This window comes from Schistocerca gregaria, chromosome 1, assembly GCF_023897955.1.
Source record: "Schistocerca gregaria isolate iqSchGreg1 chromosome 1, iqSchGreg1.2, whole genome shotgun sequence".
Lineage (NCBI taxonomy): Eukaryota > Metazoa > Arthropoda > Insecta > Orthoptera > Acrididae > Schistocerca > Schistocerca gregaria.
The window spans coordinates 455,465,115-455,488,756 of NC_064920.1; the positions used below are offsets into that span (position 1 = coordinate 455,465,115).

Consider the following 23,642-nt stretch of genomic DNA (forward strand, 5'->3'; position numbering starts at 1 on the left):
GATTTTAGTCGTCTTTACTTTTCTTTCCTTAAGAGTCGGTTTTGACATCCCCTTTCTTCCCAACTGACACAATTGCAAGTTATATATATAAAGTATTGTTAACTGACAGTGACACTTGGCTGGGAGAAATAAACAGTTGTCGTAAGCTTGGTTAGAGCTCACCTGTCAGTGGAACATTTCAGGTTAGCCAATCTGAGCGTTACCACGATCTTCAGAAAACGTCCCTGCGAGCTACTATAGTCTGATTAAAATCACTTGATAGTTGACACTTCATGGGCTGGGGCTGGTTTCCTTTGATCAGAGCGCTCAGTGTCACCCCCGAACCGTTTGCTGTTGCCAAACTCCCAGAACAGTTGGGCGGTTCACTTCCAATTACTTGTCCAGCATTCTTTCTTGGTGTCTTTGGACCCTGAATCATGGGTCTGGCACTTTTATTTCATACATAATAATCACACCACAAGCAACAAACATACATATAACAACACTAATGAAATGCACATGTTTCATACACAGCACTAACTAAACACTGCTGGATACTTTCGCACAAGACGTGATATTCAGCATCATTTGTGCAGTTAACATTTTCATAGACATCGGCTTACGTTCAATAAGCTTCGCATGACATTGTATCAGGCTGGAATTCATCATTGCGACTGGGTGACTACAGTCACAAATATAACATTGTGGTTCAGTGTTGTACGTTAATGTAATGATTAGCATAGGAACTTACCATTTCGAAGGTTGTAGGCTCGAACCTCGTCATATTTAGGGATTTTTTTTAAAATGGTAAATCTAATCAAAAGTGTTTGATTATCATTCTTATTCATCTAATCGGTTTAAATGTAATTTTTTACTTTGACACTTCAGTTTCATCATCATATCGACTTTTATTTGCTCTTATTTTTCTACCTATCATTCTTTTTTCGTCTGGAACCTGCCTGTGTCATCTATAATCTGCAACCAAATGCCAACCAGGACAGCTTATAAGTAGGTAACGCGGCAACTTGTGTAGCCAGTGAGAGGGTAGTTTCAGGTAACCAACGACAGCGGCAAATAACAATTTGCTTTTAGTGCTGAAGCTGAACTTTTTCTGATACAATTAAATTTTCCTGAAGCTATTTGAGTTCATCTTTATCTGTGATCATGATGGAAGCTGAAGATAAGAAATTTGTGCCTTGGCTAGGACTTGAACCCAAGTCTCCCTGCTTACTAGGCAGGTATCTAGCCATTACACTTGCACAGCATCGAAGCTAAAGTAGCTGCACGGACTAGTACAATGCCAAAACCTAATAGTATCACACAACTGAGGCACAGACAGGATTTCTCCATCACGTCCAACACTGGGGTGCTATTCCAATACTGGAGAGCCTCTTCAACAGTGACAATCTAAGAAGGGGAAAGTAAGCTGGAGATGTGAATTAAACTTTTTATTAGGGAGGGCATTGTAGTAGGTAGTCCGTGTAGCTATGTTAACTGTGTGCTGTGCTGGTGTAATGACTTGCGTAATTGCCTAATAATCAAGGAGACTTGGATTCAAATCTAGGCCATGACACAATTTTAATTCATTTCTTCAGCTTCCATCACGAACTTTTTCTAACTTGAGTTTGTTCGTAGAGGTTAGCCTTAAACGCCGTGACCAAAATGGTCATGAGTTCAGTTCTGCCGCAAATATATCTTTCTCAGATGTGTTACATACCACCAGTTTGTGGTTAGCTTGACACATGGGCTTCAAAACTCAAAACACATCATCTGCCGCAGTTCAGTCATTGGTCACATAAACTCATCTCTAAACAGAGCATGTTGCATTTCCGACTACGTTGTGGCATCCATTTCCAACATTGCTCCACTTTACACTTGAACAGCATTTGTGAAGTGACTTGCCTTGTTTGTGTGTTATGTAAAAGACGTCAGCTATCAGTTAACTTTAAATAGACTATAGTAGATTGCGAATGGTTCAGTTGAAAAGGATGGTCGTTATTTTTGTAACATGTAACCATACACACAATAAATCACATTTTGGTGCAATAGCTGGTCTTCATCCCATCTTAATACAAATGCCACGGAAAATAAATAAAAACTGGATGTATTTGCAGGTAACTATTGTGGGGAAGTGAACTTTTCCCATGTCCTTTCAACTGGCTCTAACGCAACGCTTACCGACCACATTTCATTATTAACAAAAGTATTTTTCAGTACTCTTCCCAGAAGCTACAGAGAACTTGCTGAACTTACCTTTCCCTAATGCTGCGATCAACTCCCACGCTTCAGTGAAGTGCATTGTCATACTTTTTACATACGAAAGCAGCGTGCTATAATCTTCGAAATTAAAATTTCCACGAATTAAACGGAAATTTAGAAGTTTCTGTTAGCCTGCAACTTAAACAGTACGGAAACGGAGATAGAGCAAAACTGCATACAAGGATATGATTTTAGTTACACCTCTCTCTATAAACATTCAACGAACATTGGTTTTTGGTATTTTTACACCGATTTTCACGGCTGCATCTTTGAGGTGAGAAATGATAACTTTTTTTTAAAGCTGTATGCATGCTGTCCTGGATTTTGAATGTTATTACCTTTACGCAGGCAGGCATATCGTTCCTTGCCACTGCTTCATCAGCAAGCTACGGAAGAGAAAGAAAAACATGTAACCGCATTCTTTCTCATTTTACGATGATGCTGCAACAGAAGTATGTATCACATACATTTAACAATATTGTTCTCCATTGGAATTAAGACAAGAGAATGAGAAAAACGCTTTCCACGATAAGATAGAATAATAAAGACAGCTGTTTATAACAAGTGGAACACCATGAAGGAAGCACACGAGTAGTACGACTCTTACAGGTCCGTCAAAGGAAGGTGTCGAACGTAAATAATTGCGAAGGTTGGAACTTCAATAGTGGCAACTATTTATTTACAGGTCGTACAAAATAGATACGTGTTTCAAAGGTTTACTGACCTTCAAAGTAGTCACCAGCATTGTGTATAACCCGTTTCCAGCGATGTGGAAATCGTAGGATACTCTTAGCAGTGCCAGTTGTGTTGACAGTTCGAACGGTGCGGCCTATTGCCCTACGAATTTGTAGCAGTTCTGAAGCGAATGCCAGAAAGTGTTTCCTTCATTTTAGAAATCGAGTTGAAGTCACGAGGGCTTAAGTCAGGGCAGTGCAGTAGGTGGTATAGCACTTAGCAGCCTCATCAGTCAAACAAATCAGTAACAGCTTGCACTGTACGTGCTTGAGCATTGTCCTGCAAAATGATGATCAAGTCCTGCAGAATGTGTCTCACTTCTGTCTCTAAAGATTGTGTTCCAAAATGAACAGCATGGAGACAGAAGTGATGACACATTCTGCAGGACCTGGCCGTCATTTTTCAGGACAATGCTCAAGCACGAAGATTTGTTTAGCTGATGGGGCTGCCAAGTGCTATACCACCTACTGCACTCCCCCGACTTAAGCCCTCGTAAGTTAAACTCGATTTCTAAAATGAAGGAAACACTTCCCGGCATTCCCTTCAGAACTGCTACAAATTCGTAGGGCAATAGAACGCGGCGCTCGAATTGCCAACACGACTGGCACTGCTAAGAGTATCCTACGACTTCCACATCGCTGGCAACGGGTTATACACAATGCTGGTGACTACTTTGAAGGTCAGTAAACCTTTGAAACACGTATCTATTTTGGACGAGGTGTAAATAAATAGTTGCCACTATTATAGATCCAACCCTCGCATAAATCCGTGTCAGTAGTGAATCTGGGAGTTAAGCCGGGACCACACAGGCTGGAAAAGTGCCTCCACAGCTAGTGGTACACTGCAATTGCATGTATGAACATTGTTTTCTTAAGAGACGCAACTTTTGTCACGCCACAAAAAGTTCAACTTGGTTGTACTGTGTTACGCTACTTTACTTGCTCCAGTGCTCCTTGGTGGCAGTATTTCAAAACACGAACATTCTGTCGCAATTAATCGTGAAGTAATTGCTCCATTCGATTTCGGTGCGTTTTCGCTTTATTACCGAGAAAAGTCAAAACAGTGGTCGGCTGGTACACTTTCGCAGCTTCTGGAAGTAAAAAAACAACTTATGCTTAATTTTTTTGTAGCAGTCTGGGGGGGGGGGGGGGGGGGGATTATTTTCAGATCAATGCGCCGCTCGGTCTAAGGCGCCTTGCCACAGTTCGCGCTGCTTTCCCTGACGGTTTCGAGTCCTCCCTCGGGCATGGTGTGTTGTCCGTGGCTTAAGTTAGATTAAGTAGTGTGTAATACTAGGGATGATGACCTCAGCAGTTTGGTCTCATAGGAACTTACCACCACCAGATCAATGATGTAGCCCACGATGTTGAAAGATTTTTGGATGAATAAATAAATAAAATTAATATGTAACAGAAACTTCGCGACTTTTGAAGCCAAGCCAGTCCGCATTGTGGATTATTTGTGGGAATAGCTCCCGAGTGCAGCTAAAAATTAATTATTCGAAATGCCTAGATCAACGAATACAATAAGATTCTTTAAATTTTGGAAGAGTAGCGTGTCTGCAGCCGATATTGACATGCCAGCTGTTGGTTAGCTTACCATAGCAGACAGCATTTTCATCTTCGTACGTTATTTCTTTTGCAGATGTTTGCAGGGTTGCCACAGGTTCTGAAAGTCAGGAAATTTCAAACATGCCAGGGAAGCTTTCTGGCAGATTAAAACTGTGTGCCGGACCGAGACTCGAACTCGGGACCTTTGCCTTCTGCGGACAAGACTCTACCATCTGAGCTACCCAAGCACGACTTACGCCCCGTCCCCACAGAGAATTTCCGGTCCAGCACACAGTTTTAATCTGCCACGAAGTTTCATATCAGCGCACACACCGCTGCAGAGTAAAAATCTCAGTCTGGAAACATCCCAAGGCTGTGGCTAAGCCATGTCTCCGCAATATCCTTTCTTTCATGAGTGCTAGTTCTGCAAGGTTCGCAGGAGAGCTTCTGTAAAGTTTGGAAGGTAGGAGACGAGGCACTGGCAGAACTAAAGCTGTGAGGACGGGGCGTGAGTCGTGCTTGGGTAGCTTAGATGGTAGAGTACTTGCCCGCGGAAGGCAAAGATCCCGAGTTCGAGTCTCGGTCCGGCAAACAGTTTTAATCTCCCGGGAAGTTTCATATCAGCGCACACTTCGCTGCAGAGTGAAAATCTCATTCTGGATGTCAGGGCATTTGAAAAAAGAAAAAAAAAACACAGGAAAAACTCGTTTTCGTCTCAGTAGATGAAATGGCTTGTTTACTGAGATGTCATGCATCGTCATTGGGTGGGTGCAGCTGAGCACGTGTGCCGCTTCCCTACTCCCTCATAACGACTGCTTCTGCCCCCCTTCCTCCCACTCCCCTCAGCTTGCAGTCATTGGTGCCACCATTTGTCGCCGCTAGCCTGGCAGCTGCAGATGAGAGGCAAGGAGGTGTGAGGAGTGATTCGTTTGGATCTGATTCTCAGAGACTGTACACGCAACGGCCAGAGACGGTGGCCGTTGTACTCTCGTCTTCTGACAAAGGCTATGACCAAAAATTTAGTTGTGAGAGTGTGATTTGTCTTTTCTACGTGCCTGCTCAGCGATCATCTTTGCGGTGTGTTACTACCTATCCTCATTATTATTGATTGTCAGCGTATTTGCACAAGCTATCTGCTGCATGGGTTGATCACCGCAGTCCCGTTTCATCAACATGCTGTCTGTGACTCCTGAATAGGTGGCCACATTAGTGGATTTGGGGTCTGTTTGTGTGTGGCACAATGCAGCGGATTTTCGTGGTTTATCCATGGACCCAGGACTGTCGTGCTCCTCGGGCAGTGCAGAGGGCCATGGGCGATAGATTTCAGAAATTGCAGGTACGTTGTAAGGTGTGGCATTTTACAAACATTTATTTATTATAGTACATTTTGGCACTTCACAGTAGCTTGTATATTAGAAAATATGGACTATAAGAAGAAGAAAGTTGTGGCAGTCGCTGGCGATTCGTACGCTATGTGCTCATATTTCTCGAAAGAGAATTCACATAACACCTGTAAAATAATAGATGTAACACAGGGGCTGACAGCATTGAACATAGTAGAACCAACATTTTGTTGGTGGTCACCTATATTATTGGTTTTCCCCTGCCTTACACTCTTCTTTCAAGAGGCCTATTTTTTCTGAGGTTGTTTCTGAACTCAGTGAAGATATTTTAAATCCGCCTTGCGACTCCAACAAAATGCGTATTTTTGTCATCAAATGTCTTTCGTTTTATTGAAAGAAAATAACATCAGTGGCCTTAGTGAAGCACATATACCAATTGGCTTGCTTTCTCCATCTAAAAACAGTTAATTACAACGTTTGGCACTATTGTTTCTTGTACGGTAGCTGCAAAGATGGATTATCAACTTACGTCTTTGCTTACCCTTGAGATCTCAAAATCTATCAGGGGAAAATGCTAAGACTTGTCTGAAAATCAGGGAATTTAACTGGGAATACTTGTGGCAATCCTGGTTTGTGACCCCCGATTTATCCCTGAGCTAAATCTGTCTTCGGATTTAACATTAAGGTTTCTTGTTCCTTGTGTTTACCTCTTTCACAGCTCTAATGCCATGATCGTCGCTATAATATAAATACCCGCCCATATGATTTCAGTTGACGCCGTGTTGAAAGCTGTGCAACTACGAAGAATTTGCGGCGTCCTCTATGAACGGTGCCTCTACAGAAACCCACAAGTTGTGGCGTCACATTAGTTGCGTGTGCGAACCCAGCATTATGCAGTGTATTGCGAAGGAGACCATGCACAATAAGTAAAAGGTAAGCGCAGAATTATTTTGTGGACAAAGTACTGGAATATTTTGCACAGATCTAGTACTCTGAATTGAGTTTAGGCATAATGGAATTATGGAAGGAAGATTAGGGTTTAACCAATTATCTTACGTCTTAGCCAAAGATAAAAATTGCAGGACGCTTCACAAAGATTCGTAAAACTATATCTTCTACAGGACTAAAGATAAAAAATTGACGTACATTTTAACTTGAACATGGAAAGAGGGGTAAATTTTAATTTCTGCATCGAAACTAAAAGTTACCTTTGCGCCAGTTATAAGCTGCTGGTTCATGTGGTTGCCAACGGGGGTCTGATGCAGCTAACTACTAGTTAGCTTCGCCGATTCGTTCCTTACCGACGCATACATCGAGTCAACGTGGTAATCAACACATCAACAACGGCCGTCCGTTTGAAAAGATGCGATTCATATGCAATAGTGTTGCTTGATTTTTGTGGAGAAAGTGCGCAGTTACTACTGCGCAAGACAAGATACCCACATCAGACCGAAGACCCCTCAAACGACATTAGTTGCTATGAAATTGATGCCACCTCCCTGAGTGCTTTACCTCACGTCATATCGAATGAATGATCAACGTTAAAATTTGGCGCCATTAAGTATCATGAATGAACCTACGCAGAATTGTGGATGCCCTCAATAGTCAACACAACTGATTTGCAGAACTTTAATTCATACCGCTCAACGATAAATGCCATTGACTTTCCTTGCGTGCCTATTCAAGAGAAACGTCGCTCGCCTAATAGGTCTGATATTTCGTCTGTTGGCGATTCTCTCGTGAAATTCGTCTAGTATTTAGTACAGTGGAATTTTTGGACTTAAGTAGTACCTATATGGAATGACCTTCCTCTGTGTTGTTCAACAAGTGTTTAATCTGATGTCACAATGTATTATAGGAACTTTCATTGCATTGATTGGCAGCATCACTAAACAGTTGATATGAATATCTATTGCATTATTAGATTGTTAATTTAAAATTCTTTAAAGTCACTAACACATTCATGTACTACGTTTCATTCAGGGAATACGTTGTTTTGGAAAAAAAACATGAAGTCACCTCTGCAGGTGTGTCAACAGTATAAGTTTTCTGGATGTTGAGTGCCTAGAATGTGATGGGAAGCATTATTCATCGAAAACTGACGGTGGTATAAAATGAATGAATAACTTTGTTCAATAATAGGAGTGAGTCACAGTACAGTAAGAACTAAAGTGGCACAAGACATATTTAGTGCCCACTAAAATTGAACAAAAAACGAAAACGCTTGAATAGTGCTCACATGAGCCCAGAAATAGTATTAAAAAGGATAACATGTTCGAGAAATACAAAAAAATGTGATAAAGGATAATTAATTGCGTACTTTTTGTATGCAGTGCTGAAACAAGATATATATATTAAATGTGACAGTGCGGTGGTTAGCACATGCAAATTGGGCAACGTTTCTTCCCAAGCTGTAGCAATGCTCATTCTTGTTTTCTATAAGTTGGGTCTACTTCATCACAAACTCATGCTCTGAGACCTAAGGCAACACTGAAAATTTCATTCACAAAATATTTTACAAAATATAGACTATTATGGGCGTTGTCGAATTATTCCCTTTGTCATGATTTTCAGAACCATCACTGTCTTCTACAGATCAGTCTCTATAGATCCAAAAGGCTTGTCACACAGCTCCGATTTCAACCCAAACGAAAGTTTAAATGAAATAAATTTAGCATTCTGGGTACCAGTTCGGGATCAATGGGGGCATTATTTTCCTTATGCAAACAAACTGGCTACTTGGTGTAGCATCCACGTATAAACAGACTGGTGCAATTTATGGACCTAATGCAAACAAACTGCTCACTTGCAATCTTAGTTACCATAATTTAAGACCCAAAATGGCCATCACCCTCCCAAGTTATATTTATTCAAGTGCAAACTTAATTATTAACACTTATGATCCAAAATGGCGGTATTCCCTCCCTTCTCATGTAGTGCATATCTACTGGTGTACTACCACCAGCCACACAACACGCTTTGGAATGTCAGCATCATGAGGTGGACTTAACATCCATGCTTTGTACGTCGGTCAATCAACAGCAGCAGCAAATTCAGGTGATATTTACGATTTTTTTAAACACAGTTTACAGCATAGTATTCTGTCTAATGGCATTTCTGCAACCACATCAAAATATGACTATCTCCCTCCATTGATATTTACAGTTTTGGGACGATTTGTCGCAATTTTACCGATTTTCTCACAGACTTCCAAATACCGAAGCTTCGAACCTAAGACACAGTTATGTTCTATTTTCTGCAGCATTGTGCATCCCTTTTTGTGCTAAAGACAACCTTAATGTGGAGTAATGAATGTCATTTTTCCTTTTGGTATTGTTATTATGTACATCACCATTCCTTTTGAACTGCAATGGACTATTTACAACAAATTTTATGAGGGAATAAATACATTGTACAGCAATATTCGGTATGCCAAGCTGCTTAAAAAGATGTCTACAGGACGATCATGGGTGAGCACCACAGCATGCTTTCGAGCAATGACGATTTTCTTTCTTAAAGATGAGTTACACCACACCATTATTCCATATTACTGAATGAAAATAAGCGAAATAGATTAACTTACGGATATGTCTCTCCCCAACATTTGCAATGATTCTAAGTGCACATGTGGCTGAACTAAGTTGTTGTAGGACTTACAAAATATGCTTTTTCCTGTTCAAATTCTCCTCAATATGGGCACATGCCCAGAACTGGATATGTTAACTTTTTAAAATTGAAAATGAGACCGTTTGCAGAAAACTAGTCAAAAGTACTTTTAAGAACATTGTTTACCATTTCTTTTGTTTCTGTGTGTATGCTTGGATTGGTTACACTACAGGTGTCAACTGCAAAAAGAACTAATTCTGCTAGTTGTATATTAGATGGTAGATTGTTTCCATATATGAGGAACAATAGTGGACCTAAGATTGAGCCTTGACTATATTGGTTGCATTAGTAAGTAAATTGGTTGAATTAATAAGTACAGTTTTCTGCATTTTTTTGGTTAGATATGACATTATTCACTGGTTGGCTATACCATCAACTACATAAAACTTCAGTTTATTTCGGAGAATATTGTGATTCACCCAAATGCCTTAGATAGGTCACAAGAAGTACCAACTGGTGCTAGTTTCTTATTTAATGCTTGTAAAATGTGGTGAGTGAATATGTAAAGAGCATTGTCAGTAGAACAACTCTTCTGAAATCCTAACTGAGATACGCTGAGGATATACAAGACCAAGTGTTTCACAGCTACCATAGTGCAATATGTTAATAAATTATACTGATATCCTGTGTTAAACAATTTGTGCAATGTATTATTTAACAACAAAAACAGTCCTGCTACATACCTTCTACAAGCTTGACCACCTCCTTCCACTGCAATTTATAATTTTGGGGCAACACTTTACATTTTTGTCAAATTTCTCCCATTATTCATAGACACACACATAAATACAAGTCTTTAAATATTATATACATATCATAGTCTAATATTTAAACAAAGTACACTAGTATCCCACATTAAATTTCTAAGGAACTTATCCCTGCGTTATTAGTATGTTAAAAAACAATGACAGCAGTATCAGGTTGCCTAAAACGAGTTTAACACTAAATGATTATAGTGGGCTTATGAATGACAGCAGGAATGTTTCTATAGAAAAGTATATAAGTCGCTAAATTACACTAATTTCCCTAACTTTCCCTGTTATGAGTGGGATAGAATGTGAGGCAATTGTGCCTTTATCGAAGAACACGTAATTGCTAGATGTCTCTGCCACTGTCCACCTTCGAGGCCACTCCAGCACACCAATCTGCCAGGATCATCCTGTCTCTGCACAGTATACGCCCCCTTCCCAGTCAGAGCTATCACTGCTATCACTCCACATTACCACTGTTGCAACGAAGAGAGAACTTTTGAATACATTGTGGGAGCAAACAGTGATCAATGTTATTACTAATATTTACTATCAAAAACAGTCTTGATCACAAATTATTTATTCCAGTGACCAGTCTCGACCACAATTGTGGTCATCTTCAGACCAATGAGTACGAACCTCTCTTTCTGATTTACCTCAAGAAAGAGGTTCTTGCTCATTGGTCTGAAGATGACCATAGTTGTGGTCGAAACCGGTCACCGGAATAAATAATTTGTGATGAAGACTGTTTTTGATAGTAAATATTAGAAAGAGAGAACACATCACAAAACTTATTTGAGAATTTGCTCCAGTTTTAGCAATGAGCTATCTCACCAAAAGTAGTTGGACACCTACTAGTGGGATTTAAAATGAGATCTCTCTCTCGCTATTGATCAAAATACATGCCGAACATAAAAAGAAAATCGTGATTGCCGGCCGCGGTGGTCTCGCGGTTCTAGGCGCGCAGTCCGGAACCGTGCGACTGCTACGGTCGCAGGTTCGAATCCTGCCTTGGGCATGGATGTGTGTGATGTCCTTAGGTTAGTTAGGTTTAAGCAGTTCTAAGTTCTAGGGGACTAATGACCACAGCAGTTGAGTCCCATAGTGCTCAGAGCCATTTGAACCATTCGAAAATCGTGATTGGCAAGTTAAAGAAATGCACATGGGATTTGTGTTGCACTGTGACTGTTTCACTTTGAGATATTATAGGAGAATATATCCTCTAGGAATTCAGTCATGTCTCAACAGTAGCATTTTGAGGTTTCTCAATGTGTTTAATCTTCCAAATAACCTCTCTATACAGGCTCTCCCTCCTATCATCACCTAGGCTTTTCTTCCACAGCAAGACCAGTACAGTTGCCAGTTTTACTGAGTGGGAGATTATATATGGCGCGGCAGAGTGCACATGCATTAGCATCCCCCCCCCCCCCACCTCACACTCCAGATTAAATATGCAGATGCGTTCGAGCATCATCCCACCCCATGCCATATTGGATTAAGCAAGATGTGTTCTCACACACAGGGCTGACACTCTAACTGTAGATGCCACCAGTCGTACATTGTAATTTTATAATATGGCCTCATAATCATTAGAAAGGCTACTTCGTTATTAACATTCTAGCATCCTGACATATTAATCATACATGTGTAAAGCTATATACACTCCTTGGTCGCAAACTATAGGGGATGGCGGATTAATAATGTTCCACAGCAATGATCAAGTAAGCTTACTTCTGCACCTTTCATTATACTGTACTTAATATAGTGAGATATCGACTCCACATAGATACTGCACAAGCTTGTCCCATTTTAGTTGCCTGATAGTGTGCTGTGTGATATATATTCTGCATGTGCTATCTGATCAAAAGTATCCAGACATCTACATATGTTATTAGGAACTTAAACAGAATTCCATGCAAGAAATACAACAGCTTTCAGAAAAGATACTAGTGTGTGTGTATAGGTACTTCACAGAGAAATCAGATTCTTAACACCAACATACTACTTCTCCCCCTGTGACAGAGAGTGCATTAACACTCATCCTGCTCCATTTGCATGGAAAGAGTGGCTGTCAGTAAACATCCGTAATTCCTCTTGATAGTCACTGCGAGATATGTGTGCAAGGGAATAATTTATCACCTATACCATACTCTCAGACTGTATTTTTTCTGAAAGGTGAAAACCTCTCCATGTGCACTATCCATCTCTCGTAGCTTCTACCATAGAAGCTCATTGTTGATTGTCTATGTAATATACTCGCACAGATGTGATGAAACACTAACCCCTTTATTAATTCAACATTTTGAGGGCTCCAGCAAATACTCGTAATAAAGGTTGGTCTAACAGGTGTTTCGTAAACCACTTGTTTCATGAATGATGATGAAATACATTCCTAAAGCTTCCTGCAAATGAACCCGAGCCCCAACGTAGGCTTATAAGTTCTAGTCAACTGCACTAGTAATCACAGACTGCCTACAGATATTCTTGGAATTCACTACTGCCTTCTTACAGACATTACAGACAGCTGCATCATCTGCGAACATTCTACATCCAACAAATACCTCACAAGCTTCTGTACTGTGCATAGCAGAGGCACACCATAGCAGTATTATAGACCTCCCTACCATTACACTCTAACACACTGATAGAATGGAAAAATGAGTGTCTATATACCTCCCTACATGTTGTAATCGCCCTTATGTTTTGCGAGTTACATACCTGAATGAAGTATACCGACCTAATATGTCAGCCACAACCAATCACGTAACGCAGCTATATAAGTAGTACTGTTTTTGAAACCGTATCTTTTGCGAATGATCATTTTTGTCTCAACCTTATGCATCCATTCAAATTTGGGTTGGTAACTCCAATGTATTTCTGCAATTTGCTATGGCCTACTGGCATTGTTATCTTCTTATAAAGCACTCCATCCTCTCAGACCAGCCTCTTGCATATCACAGTAAAAAATAGATACTGCAGGATGTCCTTTCCATAGAAGAAGTATATCGCACCCACATTACGAGTATAATTTACGGAGCATTGCAACTCTCTCCTGTGCTTATAAAAAGCAGTTTATGCCCTACTTCCGTTTCTGTCAACAACTCGCCTTATCCCATGAAAAGAAATACGCCAAGGAAATTCAAAATAGGGCTCCTCCCTGCCATTTCATCCAACTTGTCCACCCTTGGCCAACAATTTTCAACTTGCTAGCCATCCTCCCACTCCAGGCAGTTGTGGACTATCATGATTGGTAGAAAGCAACTAGTGAGGGCTATATAAAACCATCAGTCCACCCATCTAGATAGCTGCTGAAATCAAATTATTGTTCACTGATATATATCATTTGACCACGAATGGGTTGGGATGAATTGAAAGTTATAGGTGAAGTAGAAAATGCACAGCGAGTTATGGAACTGTGGTTAATTCAAATACAATAGGAGACAGTTAACAACCAGATACAGCCTGTTCCATCTCAAGATCTGTATGTTTGTCAGCAGCAGCGTGTCAGTGCGTCAGTAGCCGGTGTGTTTGTTGGGAATACATTAAAATAAACAGCTCAAGTCATTGCAAAGTGTATTTATGAACTGTCAAAATGTGTATTTATGAACTGTCAAAATGCTGCAAACACATGTGGTTTGCCAGATGCAATATATATTGTAGTAGACAGACTGAATCGATGTTGAGTCCACGTTAAAAGACTTTTTGATGATATTGTGAAGTGTGTATTGGAATGTCGATTATGATAATGATGATGTTGAATTATGTAACTGTATAAGTGTAAGAATTCAATAGAAGATCGCAGTCATATTCCATTAGGTTTCAATATAATATAAGTAGAATTCAAAGCATACAAAAGAAACAACTATTTTGCGAAATATTGCTGCATGGCTATAGGGTTTGATGTGAAATGAAGAATGACTAAGTTTTAAAGTTGCAATATATGCACATTGTTATCGCTCTGTCAGAGCATTATATATATATATGAGATAGTCAGCTAAAAAAATAATAAATATTTTTACAAATTGGATATTATTATGTCTCCTAGGGAACAGATGTGACTTAACACAGCATAATACCGAACTCTTTACTCAGGAAAATGTAAATCAGGATATATTTTATCAAATGACTACCTAATCGTGAATCTCTATGCATATCTCAACCAAATAGTAAATCTCTGTGCATGTCTCAATCACATCTCAAGTATTGTGAAGACTAGTATTTGTTGCCATATGCCACAGTTCCCCCAGAACACTCGTTAGATGTGGGAAAGACAGTACTCACGCAACTTATTACTATGCAGTTTTGTTGCTGTGAGAATATGGGTACTGTCAATAACAAGCTTCTGTGGTAGAGACTACTAGTGAAGTGTTGTGCGTCATGGAGAGGTTTTTACTGTTGATAAAAAATCCAGAAGAGTATGTTATGGGCGACGTGTTACTACCTCACATACACGTCATGCACGGTTACTATAACGAGGAATTACAGATGTTTACTGACGATCTTTCTTTCCATGCACACCGCTAAGTGACATGTCAGTGTTATGAAGGTGATTTCTCAGTACAGTCCCTGTATAGACACGAGGAGCATCTCCAAAAGCTGTTGTATTTCTTCCATGGAATCTTGTTAATTTTCTAAAAACATATGTAGGTGTCAGAATAATTTTGATCTCATAGGATATGCACAATGTTGGTCACACCGCGCACTATCGGACAACTAAAGGGGGATCAGTTTGTCACATAGGAGTGAGATATACAGTATTCTAGTCAAAATATGATATCTCATGGCTACTGTGTCCTCTGAGTCATTCGTCATGGCTTGCTTCAATAAAATCTCCTCAGTTTACAAGCTCCCTCACTTCAAAATAAACACTCAAGCATTCAGTAGCTGTCTCCTTCATCATCAACAGGATTTAAAACCGTAGACCCATGTCTCATCACAAGTTGTGATTCTCGTAACGAACATCTCGTTCTCATTTGCGCGATCCAAAAGCTCTTTACGGGTTGCAAGGCGAAGGTCTTTCTGGTCTTCATTCATGAGCGGTGGGACGAACTTGGCGAAAACACAATCTCTTGGGCAGTCAGTCTTCGATTGGCACGCACAATTTAGTTGACATTCCTGACATTAGCGTCGTCGACAGAAGTCAAAGGGCTTTCTGAACGAAGGTCATCTTTCTTTAATTTCCGTCTGGCCATTTTTAAACCATCTGAACCATTCGTAATCCGAGTACGGCTTAAGCACCTCATCACCGTAGGCTTCCTGCATCATTTGGTGTGCTTCTTTTAACGGGTCGTTGAGTTTCACGCAAAATTTAATGCAGACGCATTGCTCCTCTAACTTTGCCATTTCGAAGTTGGCAAACTGTGCTACACAACGCTCTACCCAATACAGCGCTGAACAATAACTAACAAACATACAACAATGAAACTTCCGGCATATTCACATTAAACACGGAGCTTGCAGGGATGCCAACCGTTTCTCGCTCCAATACAGCATTGGCGCTAAATTACGAATGTCCCGGAATTTTTTGAACAGATCTTGTACTGTAACCACAGCAACAAGCGAACAGTTTACGAACTTACCCGTTCCGGAAATGCTTCCATCCTTGGCCCGAAAGCCAATGATCATGCCCTTCCGTCTGGGAGTAGTAATTGCACGTTTAAGTCGAACACAACTTTACAATTATATCTACAGCAAGATACCACAATTTGTGTAAGAAATATAATTGTCGTGTGAAAGACTACGGTAAAATGAATGATATTTGATGCCACGTAGTCCAACATCGGCATGAGGTCTTTTCCTTAGCATCACTAATGAGGGGTCTTCGTCTAGCTGGCGGCAGAGAACGAGCTGCAGAGATGTTCTTGACAGATTTATCCTGTTTCAAAATGTTGTGCTCCCTCCACGGTTCCATTTCATTGAATGATTTTTTTATATTTCTACGATGGGCAGTTTATCTCTCACAATTCTAATCCAAGAAGCAGAACTGATATTTACTGATGTTGTATTATACAGACCGAGGCGAAACCATAGAAGCCTTCCTCTGTCTTATTTACAACAATGAATGGTTGTTCACTCCTTGCATCTATAATTATCTAGGTATTTCGTCAGGAGTCATTGGTTGTGAAATCTTGTTTCTCTTCTGTTATGCCGAAATTTCGGTCACAAGGCATATAAGAATCGCCCGACACTAGAAATTTCAAACTGATATTAAAAACTATACTGTTTACCGCCGCAAGATTAAAGACATTAAAACCAACTAATTTTTTATTTTAGCCGGTGTAGTAGTCACACCACACCGTCATAGTCAGTAACAGATATTTGGCTTCTACTCAAAGCAGGATCGTCGGTATCACGCAGCCTTCTTTCGTTTTATCTGCACTATACTGATTACACGAAAAAGAAAATTTCTTTGACTCATCCAGTTTCGGTTCCAAAACTCTGAGTGCAGCTTCCGAAGACCACTCTCTTCAAAACTTTGGCAGTTATGTTTGCGCTTACAAGTAACCTGCACATAGGAAGTACACAAATCGGTTACGCCATAACAGACGCAATTAACTAGGCGTTACCACTAAATGTAACCAAGTAGATTCCATTGCAGACGGAAAATAATGAAATTACTAATTTGTATTGAACTTGTTTCGGAGGGATTTCGTCATACTAACAACTCCCAGTAACGTTACTAGCGAATCAGTAATGAACAATTGGTTATAGAGTAAAAGTTGGTAATTCGGCAACTTGTCGACTAATTCCCATATTTATGCCACCTGACGTGGTGCTGCTACAAGTGCCATCTTGTGTCGTTTTTACGAACGCAACCGCTCGGGATTTTGACATCCTGCTACTTCTGTACCACCGGCGCCATGTCTACGTACCTTTTCCATAAAAAATCTGAAAAATGATTTGTTTTGACTTACTACCTTTCCCACGTCAATGCCTCATTTAGACTTAGGCCTTTTGTCTAGAGGACAAATCGAGAGACACACAGGTGAATGCGGGAAGTTCTCTCTGTCACATCTAAAGTAACTACCCAGCAACTGAAACTGGGAACGCATTCTCATGTCCGTCGCCATTAGTGAAATGTGTATTACATAAGTCATATGAGTCATCTGTTCGCAGTATGGCACGAAGCCAGGTGCGGTGTTTTGAACAGAGACGTGGCCGGGAAACACACAAGGTTAACCTGTAGCAGCCTCACGCATTCTGTACAGTCCAGCCGTGTTTCTTCAATTTGCAAATAAATTAATGTATTGTGTTTTGGGTGTTACTTTTATATTTGTGCAGTATCTTCTTTTTAAATTTTTTAAACTGTGCAATACTGAAGTAGCATAGTATGCCGGTTGGGATGGAGTGATACTCTCTCCCCCCCGCTTTCCCTAATCTTGGCACCACCTGTACATATAAAGCTCTCGGGACTGTTTCGGATGACCCTTACAAAATAAACCATTTACTGTAATTCATGAACGGAGCTACTACTGCAGCAGGGAAGGAATGGTCGACTTCGGTTTATTGGGAGAAATTGAGGTAAGTGTGGGTCATCTGTAAAGGAGACCGCGTGTAGAGCACTAGGGCGACCCATTCCTGATTACTTCTCGAGTTTTTGGGATCCCCACCAAGTCGGATAAAAAGGAAGACATCGCAGAAATTCAGAGGTATGTTCGATCAATACGCATGTACTACAGAAATGCTTTGAGAACTCAAATGGGAGCCCTTGCAAGGAAGGAATACTGTTTAGAGAAATTAGAATCTGCATTTGATGCTGCTTCAGAACGATTATAATGCCTCCAACGTACATTTTGCGTACGGACCACGAAAACAAGATATATTAAAACTCGTACTTTGGTATGTAGACAGTCGTTTTTCTATCGTTGTATTTGCAAGTGGAACAGGAAAGGAAATGACTAGTATTGGTACAAAGTACCCTCCGCCATGCACCATAAGGTGGCTTGCGGAGTATGTATCTAGATATAGATATACAGAAGGTAGACAGAAATATGGAAACAAAAAAAAAAAAAAAAACACACACACACACACACACACACACATTACCACGTCTAATACGGCGTAGGAAACCCACTGACATTCAAATATCTTCCAGTCGTCTCGGAATGGATAAATACAGGTCGTATATGCTGTTTAAGGGAATCTTCTTCCTGCAAAATAATGATAAATTCCGTTAACGATGATGGAGGTGGATAGCGATCATGCAACCTTCTCCCCAAACTAGACCACAAAGGCTAAATAATATTGAGATACAGTGACTAGCGCCCAGGTAAGATGCGACAAATCATCCTCGTGTTCACAAATACGATCCTGGACGATGGGAGCTATCTGAAAAGCGGCCACTTCATCATGGAACACAGTCTCTCCATTGGGGAACAAACGCTACTATTGGATGGACCTGATCAACCAAAACGGTCACACGATCCTCGCCAATAATGCGACCTCGCAGAGTAACGATGGGTACCTTGGAATGTCACGATATAGCTGCCCAAATCGTCGCCGAATCCCAATCATTTTCCACTGTTGTGAGAACAGAGTGTAACAACATTCATCCGACTAAATGATTTTCTTCCATTGTTTTATGCGTCAGGTTTTATGGCTCCGGCACCACGTTTTACTGTTACGGGGCTTTGCATCAGTGATGACTGGTTTTATTATTCCACCTTGCCCTGAAATTCCCTGCTTCTAGAGCTCTCCCTCTTTTTGGGAGGGGGGGGGGGGGGCTTGTTGGCAGGGTTAGCGAGTGCGACATTCAGTTTTGCAGTGACTTTTGCTGCAGTCGTGGCTTCGTTTTCGTCACAATCCTGTTCAATAACCGTGTGCCATGATTACTCATAAGACACTTTAGGCCGCGTTGTATGTTAGGGGATCATGTTTTTCTGCTGTCCCTCTATTTGGTACTGGGTGGAGCAGAGGAAACGCATGTTTTTCACTATTGAATAACTGGGACACGGTGTGATAAAAATAATAAATGCAAGCATTAAGTGCTAGATTTTTTAATGCAGTTTTGAAATATACATACTTTAATTAGGTTCGAAAGATAATATCTTGGAGATGATGTCATTCTTGCTGTATACAAATTTGGACCCTCTCCCGAAAGTCACGCATGGCTCTCTCCAACATTTCATTCGGCACGGCTTCAATTTCCTGACGAACGGAATTCTTCAGGTCCTCGAATGTGCGAGGCTTGTTCATGTAGACTTTTGATTTTAAAGATACCAACAAAAAGAAGTCGCATATCGACAAATCGGATGAGCGAGGGGGCCAGTAAACATCACCAGATTTCAAAATACATGTCCTGGGAACATTTGTCGAACCACTTCCGTGACTGCTCTCGCCGTGTGGGCTGTGGCACCGTCCTGCTGAAACCATATCCTCTCATGTTCACTTGACGCCCTTCAATCTCTGGACGAAGAAAGTTGTTTTAACATTTTAACATAGCGCGCTGATGTCACAGTAACTGCAGTTCCTTCCTCTTAAAGAAAAAATGGGGTCCAACAATCCCCATCTTTGAAATGCAGCGCCACACTGTTACTTTTAAACTGTGGAGAGGTCTTTGGTTTAATTCCTGTGGGTTCTCCAGCGCCCAATACCGACAACTTTGAACATTGACGTAACCGTCTAAATAAAATTTCGTCCATTACGCGACAAAACTCTGTGCGCTGCAAAAAAGCCCCTTCGCTAAGCTGCTGGACGATCATTATCTTGTACGGGTCAAATTTAGAAAAGATCATCATGTAAGATGTGGTGAAGCGAACGACGTGACACACCCAGCGCTACAGCCTGTCGTCCGGAGTACGGGGAAGACCAGGTGGTTTCTTTTTCATCACAGATCCAGTACTTCTAAACGTTGCAACTCATCGGAGTACTGATTTCGATCAGGACTGCATCTCGACGTCCAATTCTAAAATTTTGACGGAAAAGACGTTGCACTGTGGCTATGGAATCATTGTTTGTGAAGTACTGCTCGACAACGAACACACGATGCTCTACGCTCCAAAGCTCCAAAGCGACTGAAACTGCATTATATGGGCAGTCTGCCAACATTTATTCAAGGTCAATACCCCCTCTCGTTGCCGCGTACTAGCGGTTCAAAAAACGTGCGTTTCCTCTGCTCCACCCTGTATAAATCTTGGTACGGTGCCTGCTGAACCTCCAGACACCTCGGCTACCTCCGTTATACGAGCACCAACAACACTTCTGCTACTTTTGGTAGAAAAACACTCATCATACGAGCACCAGCAATTTGCTCACGTTCAATTCACTTAACTCTGACATAATGCACTTACAATTAGTTAGAAAACTGATCCAGATGCCGCTCATGGTCAAATACAACAGCACAACCTGCAGGTGTGGCTAGCATCTGCATTCATGTTCATGCAAGCATTTCTCACGATGCTTACATATTTTTGTCTTACACCTGTAGGTGGCACGATAGTAAGACACTGGACACGTTGTCCGGTAGGACGGCGGTTCAAATCAAAGAGCGATCACCCAAATTCATATTTTAGCTAGGAACCATATGCCGTAAGTAATTTAGGAAATCCCGAGAAACCTAAATCTGTGTGACTGGACGGGGATTTGAACCGCACTTCCCCCAGAACGAATTAAGGGTCTTCTGCGCCATCTCGCTCGGTTTTTAGCTTAGTGAGCCTCTAATTTACGAAATTCATACAGTGCAGCATTCATTAGGAATCTCATCTGGCGAATTTCCGTAACACACAAAGAACCGTAAGCGTTGTCAAACCGCTGTTTCAGATATTCGTTGACAGTGACTTCCACTCTGAAAACATTGCAGTTTTGTTGAGGTTGCAAAGAACCTGTATTCGGTGAATTTGTGGAAGTCTGATACGTTTGATGACGTCTGTAAACAGATCAATTGCCTTAGAACTTTGTTACTTTTGTATGCGAGAATAACGCCAGTGGTTGAATACGAGAGGAAGGACAATGAGCGGTAGGGCAACTGACAGCAATGAGTAATGCGTGTCCGTCGTGCTTGGTTATTAGCGAATGCGTATTGTGAGAACTAACATGTTGGTGATGCTACCTCCAAGGTTCAGCGTACACAAGATACACGGCGTGTCGCAGCGGTGGTCGTCATTTCAGGTGAGCGGAAAGTGTCGGAAGGACGCTGAGAGCATAGTCTTCATCTTATTCGTTCTAGCACAGGCTCGCTTAACGAGGGTTCGGGAGGGAAACTGTCTGTGTCATCCGTATCAGTTGATATCGGTTACAAAGAAAGATTAAGCCTCAGCTTCTAGTTAGCAAAAGGTTATTCTAGGAGGTGACTATCTCCGGTGGGGAGGTATGAGGAGGGAAATCGGCCGTGACCTATTCGACAAGACTATCTAGGCATTCTCCGTGAAAGATTAGGTACGGAATGTCTGGGCCGGAAGGGCTGGACATTATTTGCAAACCGTGTCCTCCCGAATGCAATTGCATTGTCTTAACCATTTCGAAATTTTGCAGTGAAGACGCGTAAAATCTGTATCACAGGGATTTGAATTAAGCGCGCAAACTACGGGAGGTGTGCGATCTCGTCTAAAACTATAACTCAGGAAACCATAACGATGCCTGAGCACGAGAAACAAAAGTTACACGCGGTATGTGGGAAGGCAGCAAAGAGAAAAGGAGCCTATGTCTGTCACTACTCCTTGACGCATGAAAGGAAACCTAGTGGCTTGAGGAAGGCGAGACGCAGTCATGCGAACGGCTCCAGCATTTCGTTCACAATAAACAATAACTTATACGAGGGCTGTCCAGAAAGTAAGTTACGATCGATCGCGAAATGAAAATCACAGTGAAAATCAGAAATGTTTCTTTTGTAACAGTTAGCTACACCTTTCAGCTACTTCTCTACGTAGTCACCGTTCTGACTCAGACATTCGTCGTAGCGTTATACCAACTTTCCAATACTCTCATCATAGAAGGCAGCCGCCAGTGCTTTCCGCCAATTCTCTACTCTGGCCTAAAGCTCGTTGTCTGTGCCAAAATGTTGTCTTCATATCCAGCGGTTCGTTTGAGCAGAGATGAAACTCAGTGGGAGACAATTATGGGTTGTATTGTGGGTAACCAAACATTTCCAATTGAAACGATGCAGGAACATCTTCATTGCCCCTGCAGAAAGAGGCTGAGAATTGTCTTGAAGAAGAAACCGCACGACAGTTATGTAATGTTGGTTGCATAGCTTCAGGGGAAAATTCTCATCAGTCCCTCGTACTTGGCGGGAGACACTATTTTCTATAACATCTTTACGCGCTCACTAAGAGCTCAGGAATGAAAAGAGCGACATAATTCTACCTAGAGTCATACTAGAGACACTGCCCAACACATATTTGCAAAGCTTTATCGGATTTTCATAGTCGTTTCCATTTCGTGACCGATCGTAACTAACTTTCTGGACATCCGTCGTAGTTTATTTCAGTCTGTGCTCACTAAATTGTTCAATAACTATACCGGTTTCAAATCACCAGCAATTATCAGTAGTCCATTAACATTTCTCAGTCGAAGGTTATGTGAAAGCAAGCTAGGAATCATAATCTCCATGAGACTCCTAACGGAGTCCTCTACTAGGAGCTTCGCGTGAAATAAAATTTACAGTTAAAAAATAATGTACTCACCGAAATATATATCTGCGTGTGTGAACGGGGAGCTGAACTACAGTCTTCCCAAATACGACACATGTATCTTACCACTTCTTTAATAAAACAGTTTCCATGCCAGCACGGCGAAACAAGGCACACGTCAGTGTAGAGTATGAGGGAAATTCCCCATCCCCCTTTTTCCCTGGACCTAACCGATATAGTTTCTCGTGTCTTATACAGTGCGTCAGTGAAGTACCCACTTGATTGTTAATTTTTTTCTGTATCTAACATTCTTTCCACTAGCACATCACATAATTTACTACATGATTTTTTTCTACAAAGTTGTAACGGCACCGTGAACTGTACTACGCCTGTCAGTATAGATTAACCGTTTTCCGTCCATAAATACACGACCTACTGCCCACGTGAAAATTAACATTAATGGCTTGCTTGTGCCAAGTTTACTTGGAGGTACTAACCAACCTAGAAACATACTACTCGCAATTGCTATAATTATTAGTTTGCTAGTGGAGAAAATACAGGTGTACTGTTGTTAAGTACACTGTCTGCACTTATACTCCCAACACCCTGAATTTAGAGAGGAGAGATCAATCGGATGATGAGCGATACAACCTAAGATGGAAGCGAAAGCCGAAAAAGAAACTATTCTAATAATGTAAAAGGTACTTCATTCAACGCTGTCCTCGCCTTCTGTCTGGCAGAAGCTAGAGGACTCTTAAAATCGCATGTATTTTAGCTCTACATAAGACTGTCAGA

At 41.1% G+C, this 23,642-nt stretch overlaps 1 protein-coding gene across 4 annotated transcripts in view; it reads right to left on the reverse strand.

Moving 5' to 3' along the window:
- Positions 1–23,642, reverse strand: part of LOC126352328 (steroid hormone receptor ERR1) — a 361,140-nt gene that overhangs the window by 104,686 nt on the left and 232,812 nt on the right. For 2 of the 4 annotated variants that reach the window (XM_050002678.1, XM_050002680.1), the window contains exon 3: positions 2,577–2,624. The exons of the other annotated variants lie outside the window; for them this stretch is intronic. In XM_050002678.1, coding sequence (XP_049858635.1) covers positions 2,577–2,624 — 48 coding nt within the window. The remainder of the gene's footprint in view (positions 1–2,576; positions 2,625–23,642) is intronic. 4 annotated transcript variants of the gene reach the window in all.